The sequence below is a fragment of the Arvicola amphibius genome, chromosome 5, assembly GCF_903992535.2.
Source record: "Arvicola amphibius chromosome 5, mArvAmp1.2, whole genome shotgun sequence".
NCBI lineage: Eukaryota > Metazoa > Chordata > Mammalia > Rodentia > Cricetidae > Arvicola > Arvicola amphibius.
Genome location: NC_052051.1, coordinates 26413192 through 26425122, shown reverse-complemented (window position 1 = coordinate 26425122; position 11931 = coordinate 26413192). Strand labels below are relative to the sequence as shown.

Below are 11931 nucleotides of genomic sequence, written 5' to 3'. Positions count from 1 at the left end.
AGAGAGCTGGGGACTGAGACACTGCTGCATGATAACCCTTCAAACAACATCACTCGACACATGTTGCCCCAGACAGCCTAGGCTCCCGTCTGTCCCTGGCCCTTCCTCCCTCCCAGCCTCTGCAGAGCCTCAAGGAGTCAGTGCGCTCTTTTCTCTCAGGACCCTTTATTTGCTCTGTCTCCAGGCCTGCCTCCCTCTCCCTCTCCTCTCAGACAGGCGTCTCTCCTCTCCATAGCAGCCCAAGCCCCATCCCAGCCCATCCTCTGGGGCCCATTGGCCTGAGTGACAGTTGGCCTGCCACTCAATCCCTCCCTCACCAGCTGGGATCCCAAGCTCTGAAGAGAAGGAAGGATGTAGGAAAAAGCTGTGGCAAAAGGCGGTGGCAGTCATCAGGATTGCCAGCTCTGACCTGCTATGGCCTTGACCCACACCCAGGATCTGGTCTTCCTATTGCTGTCTCTCTAGTAAGCCAGCTAAGATAGTGAGCTAAGTCCTCACTGATGGGTCCATAGGCTTGTGTGACCTTTGCCCTGACTCACACAACATTATGGGTACCAATTAGGCATACAATTGTACACACACATAAACACACACACACACACACACACACACACAAAATTGCACCTTTATCTGGGGGGCTGCAAGCCTATTTTGGAGAAATAGAAAAACTTTATATAGGCAAGTTCTCAAGGATTCAATACCAAGTGCAACTGGGCCCTCATCTGCAATAATAGAACTCAAGTGTTGAGGCAGGATTGAAAGTTGGCAGCCTGGGCTAACAGGGAAAGGTTGCCTCAAAGCCAAAAAAATTTCAAATGTTAGGTATAACTAAATCTCATAACATGTGTGTAAGACACTAGATTCAATTCTTAACACTTAAAAAATGTTAGGGTGTGGTGGTAATTAGGCACACCTTTAACCCCAGTACTCAAGAGGCAGAGGCAGTCGGATCTCTGTGAGTTTGAAGCTAGCTTAGTTTACAGAGCAAATTCCAGGATAGGCTCTAAAGCTACAAAGAAACCCTATCTCGAAAAAAAAAAAGAAAAAGAAAAATATTATGTCAGAAGACTATTACAAAGGTTGGAGAGATGGCTCAGTTGTTAAGAGCACAGGCTGCTCTTCCAGAGGACCCTGGCTCAAGTCCCAGAAACCATATAGTAGTGTCTGTAACTCCAGTTACACCCTCACACAGGCATACATGCGGGCAAAACACCAATGCACATATGATGAAAAAAATCATTAAAATATATGTTCAACACATCAGAAAAATCATCCACCGCGACCAAGTAGGCTTCATCCCAGAGATGTAGGGTTGGTTCAACATTGACAAAAATCTGTCAATTTAATCCACTATATAAACAAACTGAAAGGGGGAAAAACACATGATTATCTCATTAGATGATAAAAAAAAGCCTTCGACCAAATTCAACACCCCTTCATGATAAAAGTCTTGGAGAGAATGGGGATACAAGGAACATACCTAAACATAGTAAAGGCAATATAAGCAACCCAATAGCCAACATCAAGAGAGAAATTCAAAGTCATCCATTGAGATCAGGAACAAGACAAGGTTGTCCATTCTCTCTATATCAATTCAATATAGTACTTGAAGTTATAGCTAAAGCAATAAGACAACAAAAGGAGATCAATCAAGAGAATACAAATTGGAAAAGAAGAAGTCAAATTATCACTATTTGCAGACAATATGATAGTTTACTTAAATGACCCCAAAAATTCTACCTGGGAACTTCTACAACTCATAAACACCTTCAGTAATGTAGTAGGATACAAAATTAACTCAAAAAATCAGTAGCCCTCCCTTATACAGATGATAAACAGGCCAAGAAAAAAATCAGAGAAATATCACCCTTCACAATAGCCACAAATAATATAAAAAAACTTGGGATAATGTTAACCAAACAAGTGAAAGACCTGTATGACAAGAACTTAAAAACTTTGAAGAAAGAAATTGAAGAAGACACCAGAAAATGGAAAGATTTCCCATGTTCTTGGGTAGGTAGAATTAACATAGCAAAAATGGCAATCTTACCAAAAGCAATCTACAGATTCAATGCAATACCCATCAAAATCCCAGCAAAATTCTTCATAGACCTCAAGAAAAGAATATTCAACTTCATATAGAAAAACAAAAAACCCAGGATAGCCAAAACAATCCTGTACAACAAAAGAACTTCTGGAGGCATCACAATCCCGGACTTCAAACTCTACTACAGAGCTACAATAATGAAAACAGCCTGGTATTAGCATAAGAGCAGACAGAGGACCAATGGAACTGAACAGAAGACCCAGATTTCAATCCACACACCTACAAACACCTGATTTTTGACACAGAAACAAATATATTCAACAAATGGTGCTGCATAACTGGATGTCAACATGTAGAAGAAAATAGATCCATATCTATCACCATGCGCAAAACTCAAGTCCAAATGGATCAAAACCTCAACATAAAACCAATCATACTGAACCTCATAGAAGAGACAGTGGGAAGTACACTTGAACGCATTAGCACAGAAGACCACTTGCTAAATATAACCCCAGCAGCACAGACATTGAGAGAAACAATTAATAAATGGAACCTCCTGAAACTGAGAAGCTTCTGTAAAGAAAATAACACAGTCAACAAGACTAAATGGCAGCCTACAGAATGGGAAAAGATCTTCACCAACCCCACATTGAACAAAGGACTGATCTCCAAAATATACAAAGAACTCAAGAAACTTGACATCAAAAGAACAAATAATCCAATTTAAAAAATGAGGTACAGACCTAAACAGTGAACTCTCATCAGACAAATCTCAAAGGGCTGAAAGACATTTAAAATGTTCAACATCGCCGGGTGGTGGTGGCGCACGCCTTTAATCCCAGCACTCGGGAGGCAGAGGCAGGCGGATCTCTGTGAGTTCGAGGCCTGCCTGGTTTACAAGAGCTAGTTCCAGGACAGGCTCTAAAAAAGCTGCAGAGAAACCCTGTCTCGAAAAAACCAAAAAAAGAAAAAAGAAAAATAAACAAAAAAAACTGCAGAGAAACCCCGTTTCAAAAAAAAAAAAATGTTCAACATCCTTAGCCATCAGAGAAACGCAAATCAAAACAACTCTGAGATTCCATCTTACACCTGTCAGAATGACCAAGATAAAAAACACTGATGACAGCTTATGCTGCAGAGGATGTGGGGAAAAGGGAACACTCCTGCATTGCTGGTGGGAGTGCAAACTTGTACAGCCACTTTGGAAATCAGTATGGCGATTTCTCAGAAAATTAGGAAACAATCTACCTCAAGACCCAGCAATACTGCTGTTGGGTATATACCCAAAAGACACTCAATCATACCACAAGGACATGTGCTCAACTATGTTCATAGCAGCTTTATTTGTCATAGCCAGAACCTGGAGACAACCTAGATGCTCATCAACCAAAGAAAGGATAAAGAAAATGCAGTACATTTACACAATGGAGTATTACACAGTAGAAAAAATAATAACATCTTGAAATTTACAGGCAAATGGATGGACCTAGAAAAAATAACATATTGAGTGAGGTACCCCGAACCCAGAAAGACAAATATAATATGTATCCACTCATAAGTAGGTTTTAGACCTACAGCAAAGAAAAACCAGCCTACAATTCACAACCTCAAAGAACCTAGACAATGAAGAAGACCCTAAAAGAGATATATATGGATCTACATAGAAAAGAGAAAAAGACAAGATCTCCTGAATAAATTGGGAATGTGGGGGTCAAAGGAGAGGTTAGAAGGGAAGAGGAAAGAAAGGGAGTGGAGTGGAGAAAAATGTATAAAAATAAAAGCAATAAAACAATGTTCACGTTAGCCACCACAACAAAACAAAACACACAAGAGACCCATAGATGTACACATTTGTTTCTTAGAAGATGGAGACACCAGCTTCTGCAGCTGAAGACAGCCTGGAGCACACAGAGAAAGCCTGTCTTTCACTCAAAAAACAAAATAAAGTCATCGGAAAACTGGGCCCAGGATTAGGTATAGACAAGGCTAACACTCAGGAAACAAAGCTAAAGTCTCTGTTGTTTGTTTGAGGCGGGGTCTACGCTTATAGCTTAGGCTTTCTGGGAGCTCACATCAACACCCTGCAGGCCTCCAAGCTGAGCCTCTCAAAAGCTGCAATTGCACACCTGAGCCATCATTCCCGCCTTGCCTTTGTTTTTAAAATCCATATTGAATTCGCAAAAATTAAACCGAGTCAAAACAGTATTATGATCTACAACAGCATTTCTCAACCTGTGGTTCGTGGCGCTCTGGCGCATGAGTTAAAGGACCCTTGCCTATGGCCACTGGAAAATACAGATATTTGCATTACGATTCATAACAGTAGCAAAATTGCAGTATAATGAAGTAGCAACGAAAATAATTTTTTTTTTTTTTTTGGTTTTTCAAGACAGGGTTTCTCTGTAGCTTTGGGACCTATCCTGGAACTAGCTCTTGTAGACCAGGCTGGCCTCGAACTCACAGAGCTCCGCCTGCCTCTGCCTCCCGAGTGCTGGGATTAAAGGCATGCGTCACCACCGCCTGGCTGTAATGAAAATAATTTTATGGTTGAGAGTCACCACAACGTGAGGAACTGTATTAAAGGGTCACAGCATTAAGAAAGTTGAGAACTATTGGTTTACAAATCATAGAACTAACTGCTCAATCAAGTTACCGATCATCATAGAAAAAGAGACTCAATGTTTTAAGCAAGTTTGCAATTTTGTTGGGTCACATATAGAGCTACCAGTTTCTGTGGGTAGTAGGTTGCAGAGGCCTAAGTAGGAAAAGGTTCTAAAGTACCATCCCTTCATTTCGTGGAGCCCAAGGTGGTCACTCTGAACTTTGCCTGGAGAAAATTTGCTTCTAAGTAGCTGCTATCTGCCTCCAGTCTTCTCCTCGCTTCTATCTGATCCAGACACTCACCAGAAAAAGGCTATCCTCAGAGAACCTTCTAGAAGCACCACTATAGCTGCCTGGGAGTACTATAGGCTTCACATCCGCCAGGGGGCGCTATGTAGCACAGCCCTGGATGGCATCCACAGACTTATTTGCAATTTGATCAAGTGAGCCCCAACTGCATCCTTTATACTTGGCCATCACCCAAGCAAGCATGGGCATTGGGCAAACAGGGCAAGGGGGTCCTCTATTATCCTGCCAATGGCCCTAAGTTAATAAAAGCAGTATCTGAGAGTTACTTAGAACTTCAGAATCTGTGGGCAGCAGGAAGGCTTAAGGATACAGACATGGGGGGTTGGAGAAATGGCTTGGAGGTTAAGAGCATTGCCTGCTCTTCCAAAGGTCCTGAATTCAATTCCCAGCAACCACATGGTGGCTCACAACCATCTGTAATGGGGTCTGGTGCCCTCTTCTGGCCTGCAGGCATACACACAGACAGAGTATTCTATACATAATAAATAAATAAATATTTTTTTAAAAAAAAGGATACAGACATGGGCTTGAGAGATGGCTCAGCGGTTAAGAGCACTGGCTGTTCTTCCAGAGGTCCTAAGTTCAGTTCCCACCAACCACATGGTGGTGGCTCATAACCATCTGTGATGAGATCTGGTGCCCTCTTCTGGGGTGCAGACATACATTCAGTCAGAACACTGTATACATAATAAATAAATAAATCTTTTTTATTGATATTTATTGAGCTCTACATTTTTCTCTGCTCCTGCTCCCTGCCTCTCCCCTCTCCCCTTTAACCCTCCCCCAAGGTCCCCACGCTCCCAATTTACTCAGAAGATCTTGTCTTTTTATACTTTCTACTTCCCATGTAGATTAGATCTATGTAAGTCTCGCTTAGTGTCCACATTGTTGTCTAAGTTCTCTGGGATTTGCTTCCCAGACCCAAAGAATCACACAGAAACTATATTAATTACAGCATTGCTTGGTCTATTAGTTCAGGCTCCTTATTAACTAACTCTTACATCTTAAATTAACCCATTTCTATTAGTCACTGTATCACAACTAGGCTGCAGTCTATCAATAAATTTCCAGCATCTGTCTCCTTCAGCAGCTACATGGCATCTCCTTGACTCAACCTACTCTCTCTGTATAGCTATTCCAGCCTGGCTATATTCTGTCCTGCCATAGGCCAAAGTAACTTTATTCATTAACCAATAACAGCAATACATACACAAAAAGATATCTTATATCACATTGGGGCATCCATCTTCAGTATAAAAACCTAAAATATTCAACAGACTTGTCTATGAAGCAGGATTTTTGAAGGACTATTCCACCTTTTCTTGACAAAATTTGGCAGTCACTCTCTTTTATGTCCTGCTTGTCCAATCAGGACAGCATACTGTCAGCAGTTGAAAAAAGAGCACTTTCTTGCCCAATGGCTTGCTTTTGGGCAAAGAAAAGTAAACTCCATGTGGAGTTTCTTCAATGCCCATCATCTTCTCTGAAGTAGACTAGTGCTGCCAGGAGCAGACATGTCTCATTGTCATAAAAAAAGAACCTGTTGGCTGGGCAGTGGTGGCTCACGCCTTTAATTCCAGCACTCGGGAGGCAGAGGCAGGCGGATCTCTGTGAGTTCGAGACCAGCCTGGTCTACAAGACCTAGCTCCAGGACAGGCTCTAAAGCTGCAGAGCTTTAGAAAAACAAAAAAAGAACCTGTTATTAAAACATCATTTAATATTCCATATATCCCTGAGGTGTTTGAAGATGATCTTGCTATCTAAAATATATCTCTGCTTGACCTTGAAAACACACATAATATGATCACAAATTCAATTGTAATAGGTGACTAATTACTAGCCTGTATTTCTTTATTATCCTAAATAGCTGGTAATAATAACTTTTAAGGACTAGAGATTTGCATTACATTGTTAAATGAGCTTTACATGTACAATACCCTGAAAAAGGTTAGAAATGTATGTACAGTATTTTAATAAAATTAATATCAAATTTTATCATATAAAAAATCCAATCTAATGTAAAATATTTAAAACTAGTAGTTGCTTTTTAGAAGTAGATTCAATATCTACGTTTTTATTTTGTCATATCTACAGTCTCCCTTTTTTCTTTTCAGAGTAAATTCAATAATCTACCCTTATATTCTATCATACCTATATTCCCCTTTTTTTTCTTTTCAGAACAAGAACCCTGAATCTAATGTTTTTTGTTTAGCTTTTTTCCTGAACATTACCGATAAAAATTTATAACCAGTCCCCCTGAACAATGACAAATATCCATAACCCAATGAGAGATCAAAAGTCACCCACCCTACCTCTTGGGTATATGGCTGTCGTGTTCTAAAATTTACTTCCTGCCATTTGGGGACAATGGCATCTTTAAGGGATCCTGAAAAGAAAAAAAAAATGAGTTAATTGTCAAGTCCTAGAAGAGGTAGCTGTATCATTTGTTGTCCAGTCTCTGCATAATGGGAAAGTACAGATTTTTTTCTTAAGTCCTGGCTAGAATAGTCTGTCAAGCTGGATCATCTCAGCCACTTCAAAATAATTCTGAGCAGTTTGTTGCCCAAAAGCCAATCTTTACATGGTGTTTTTCAGCTTAATCATGTTATCGGTGCTTGGCTTAGGTTCCGGCGACATGGCTAAACGCACTAAGAAGGTCGGGATCGTAGGGAAATACGGGACCCGCTATGGTGCCTCCCTCCGGAAAATGGTGAAGAAAATTGAAATCAGCCAGCACGCCAAGTACACGTGCTCTTTCTGTGGCAAGACCAAGATGAAGAGACGAGCCGTTGGCATCTGGCACTGTGGTTCCTGCATGAAAACAGTGGCTGGCGGGGCCTGGACCTACAACACGACTTCTGCTGTCACAGTGAAGTCCGCCATCAGAAGACTGAAGGAACTGAAGGACCAGTAGAAGTGCTAGCATTTGATACCCAAGCCTACTCGATAATGCACAGCCAACTAAATAAATGGGTTAATTTACATGACAAAAAAATCATGTTATCATGGTCATGGAGGAATAGCCATTGTGGGGCCCATCCTCCTTTTAAAGATGTCAAAGGTTACTGTTAGGCATGTTTATGGTTCACTGCAGAAAACTGATAGAGATTCAAACCCAAAATCATCTACAGAAAGGTAGATGAGACCTTTTTTCTAGAATTAGTTAGTATTCTATAGGACCATTAATATCATGACAAAAAACTTTAAAATACATACACTTTAATGTAGCCCAATTAATAGAATCCCAGAGACAGATATTGGGGTTCAGTCTGATGATCAGAAAAAGCAAAGAAGTCAACTACTAGAGAGCTCTTACCTCTATGTAATCTTCAGACTGAAAGAGAGAAAGCAAGTTCCTTTCTTGTCCCATTTTATTCCTCTCTAGTGCTAGGATTAAAGGTGTGCACCACCACTGCCTGGCATCTATGACTGCTTGGCCTCTGTGGCTAACTATTGTGGTTTCTGGGATTAACGGTCTGTGCCACCACTGCCTGGCCTGAGTGACTGACTGGTGTCTTGTTTGGCATTCTGATCTTCAGGCAAACTTTATTAAAATAAAAATAAAATATCACTAGATTTTAATCTTATAATTTTTTAGGTAATATTTATGCCTTAAAAGCTGCTAAAGAATCAACATAAAAACCAAAGGATTATGAGATTACTGACAATAAAATAGTCCTTAAATATTTGTTTTTCTTCTTTCCCATAATAGGTGGTTCTTCTGACATGAGCAGAGATTTGGGATTTTACTTTAATAAGCATGCTTGGGTTTAGAGAAAGAGAGAACCACACTGCAACTCCAAAGACAGCTTTAATTTTTAATTGGACTGGGACTATAAAAAGACCATTTGCATTATATGCAGAGAACAGTAGAAACATTTGGAAAGATTAGTGAAATTTATCCTGTTGTAAATCTGATATACCAACAAGCTGATTTACTCTTTTTCTTGGTACAATTTTTCTGGATGATTTGTCTTTTCTCTTCCCATCTCATTTGTTCAGTGGTCTTTGGATTCCTTAGTTGGATACACCTTTATTCTTCTGAAAAGATAGAAACAAAACCCTTCCCCAAAGCTAATTTTGAAGAGGTTCTCTTTTGGCAAGTTTTAGCTGATCAAGTAAAAAGCATTTGTTAGTTTTATAGGTTAGTTCAGATCAAAATGGCCATGCTGCTTGATGAACTATCATCTCCTCAAATTAAGAGGTCTCTCTTGTACAAATTGAGTCTTTATCAATTTTAATGGTACCCATAGCTTTTCTTCTCCTGTGAAAACAAAAGCAAAACCCCTTCCCCCATGTAACATATGTCCTGATTTCCATTCTGAGGTCAACACATCTTTAAAGTATACTGGCTGATTGAATTCCATAGTTTTTTCTACTATCCAATGTCTCTGCAGCTGTTGTTCCTTTCTCATTAGCATTTATAAAATTCAAAGTTAATAAAGCATTATGCAATTTATTTCTGGAGCTTTTATTACTCTTTTCTGTTTATTTAACATATCCTTTAGAGTTTGATATGATCTTTCGATAACTGCCTGTCCTGTAGGATTTTGTGGTATATGGGTAATATGCTTTAAATTATAATAAGCACAATCTGTTTCATTTTCTTAGAAACATGCCGGAGCACTGTCTGTCTTTATTCTACAGGTATACACATAATGGCCATAACTTCTAGCAAATATGTGATTACAAAATCAGCCTTTTCCAAACTCAAACCAGTTGCCCATTGGAAACCTGAATAAATAGTGTGGTATATATATTTTTAATTTTTTGAATTCTATAAAATAGGACATATTCATCTGCCAGATTTCATTCCTTTGAGTACACTTTGGGTTACTTCCTGAATGTAGTAGTGTTTGATTGTATGAAGAACAAGTAGGACATTATGTTATAATTTCCTTGACTTGTTGCCATGTAATGGAAAAGTCTGTTTCTAAATATTTGCTATTGCCATGATGTTTTATGAAATTCTGAGGCCTCCAGCACATTTCCAATCAATAGTTGATAAATTTCTTCATTGTCTTGTGCTAGAGGACATGGCAGACCAATATGGGATCAGATGTGTGCTATATATATGGGATGATTCCTATTCCTGATTATTTCTTGCAACTGAATAAATTATAAAATCAATTCTGTAACACCTGATATAAATTCAATTATTTCAATATGAAAACAACTTTTTCTACATATTGCAAATCAGTAACTATGTTAAGAGGTTCCCTAAAATCCATTAATACCACAAGAATAGAACATAATTCTGACTTTTGGACAGAATAAGGGTTAGATCCACTTTACTTAAATTTTCTGATTTATAACCCGTCTTTCCTGATTTTTTTGCATCAGTACAAAATGTAGGCACTCCAAATATTGGTGTTTCCTGTACAATGTTAAGAAGAACCCATTAGTTCTCTTTATAAATTGGATTCTCTTGCATTAGGGATATTTGTTCTTAATCTCTCACAAACTATTATATTACTACAAGTTCTTTTCCAGGGTTCACTTTCTGTCCAAAATTTGCCAATTATATCATTATTAAAAAGTACTATAAGTTCTGCTGGGTATATTTCTGCTAATTAATGAAGTCTCAATTTTCCTTTGAGAATCAACTCAGAGACCTTTCCACATGTTTTTAATCTTTAATTCAGTTTATGTGGTAAAAAGATCCATTCGAAGGTAATACCTTCCTTCTGTATTAAAATTCCTGAAGGGGAATGCTTGGAGGGTAATAGGATCAGAATATAGTTAGGGTTCGGATTCATGGGCTGTAGAGATGACTGAGAGGTTAGAGCACTGGCTACTCTTCCAGAGGTCCTAAGTTCAATTCCCAGCAACCACACGGTGGCTCGCAACCATCTATAATGAGATCTGGTGCCCTTTTCTCATGTGCAGGTATACATGCAGGCAGGACACTGTATACATAATAAATTTTTAAAAAATACTTCAAAAATTTTTTAAATGGATCCACACTATCCACATGTGCAATTTGCAATTTCTCTTCAGTCAAAGCCAATTCTCTCTCAGCTTCAGCTGATAACTTCCTGGGACTATTTAACTCCTTATCACCCTCTAAGGTTTTGACCAAATTACTCAGTTCATCAGAATCTCTCCCAGTAGTGGATCTTAGATACGAAATGTCTCCTAGCAGTCTCTGAAAGTCATTAAGAGTCTGCAATAGATCTCTCCTAAATTTGCACCATTTGGGGTCTAATTTTTGTAAATTTTTCTGTCTTTTTCTTGTAGAGTGAGGAATCAATCTTTTAAATCAATAAGAGGCCATCCTTTAGGTAATAGAGAAGGCAAAGGAATTCCAGACTGCAGAGAGCCCATTGGCTAAATCACCTTATTAACAGCTCTTAGATTTGTTACCATTTCCTGTTTCCCATATTTCTTTTTCTTTTTTCAAGACAGGGTTTCCCTGTAGTTTCTAGAGCCTGTCCTGGAACTAGCTCTTGTAGACCAGGCTGGCCTCTAACTCAGAGATCCTCCTGACTCTGCCTCCCGAGTGCTGGGATTAAAGGCATGCGCCACCACCGCAAGGCTTCCATATTTGTTAACAATACAGAAAAATTCCAAGGGCTGATTGATTCTTCAATACGCTGAGCATCCAGCTGCTGTACCTGAAGTTTCTCTGATGTTTAAAGCCACTGTTCAACCCATACAGGTCTGTCTGTCAATCATTTTAAAGGTAGGGCTGTTGGTGCCTCTGAAAGATCAGCAGCTGTTGTGTCCTTATTGTACAACCTAAATGGTTGTGGCTGTCTTTTTATAATACCTTATAATAATGTTCCCAGAAACATGTTAATTTGTGGTTTGTTTCTAAGTTCGGGGAAATATTATCTGAGTATTCCATTGCTCTAACCAATCATATGCCCAGATTCATGCTGCTAGCCACATATGGCTTTAGTTTTCCTGTCCTTCTGGCTCTATACATTCAACCCATCTTGTGGTTTACCTGAGATGAAGTTCCAATCCCT

General features: G+C 39.2%; 1 protein-coding gene across 1 annotated transcript; it reads left to right on the top strand.

Annotated features, from left to right (window-relative positions):
• The first annotated feature begins 7571 nt into the window (after positions 1 to 7571).
• LOC119814396 (60S ribosomal protein L37a) lies at positions 7572 to 7939 on the top strand. Its single transcript, XM_038330063.2, has one exon. The coding sequence runs from the start codon at positions 7593 to 7595 to the stop codon at positions 7869 to 7871; it is 279 nt and encodes a 92-aa protein (XP_038185991.1). The 5' UTR covers positions 7572 to 7592; the 3' UTR covers positions 7872 to 7939.
• Positions 7940 to 11931: the final 3992 nt, after the last annotated feature.

Coding starts and splice junctions, on each gene's coding strand:
- LOC119814396 (XM_038330063.2), top strand. CDS start 7,593: ATGGCTAAACGCACTAAGAAGGTCGGGATCGTAGGGAAATACGGGACC.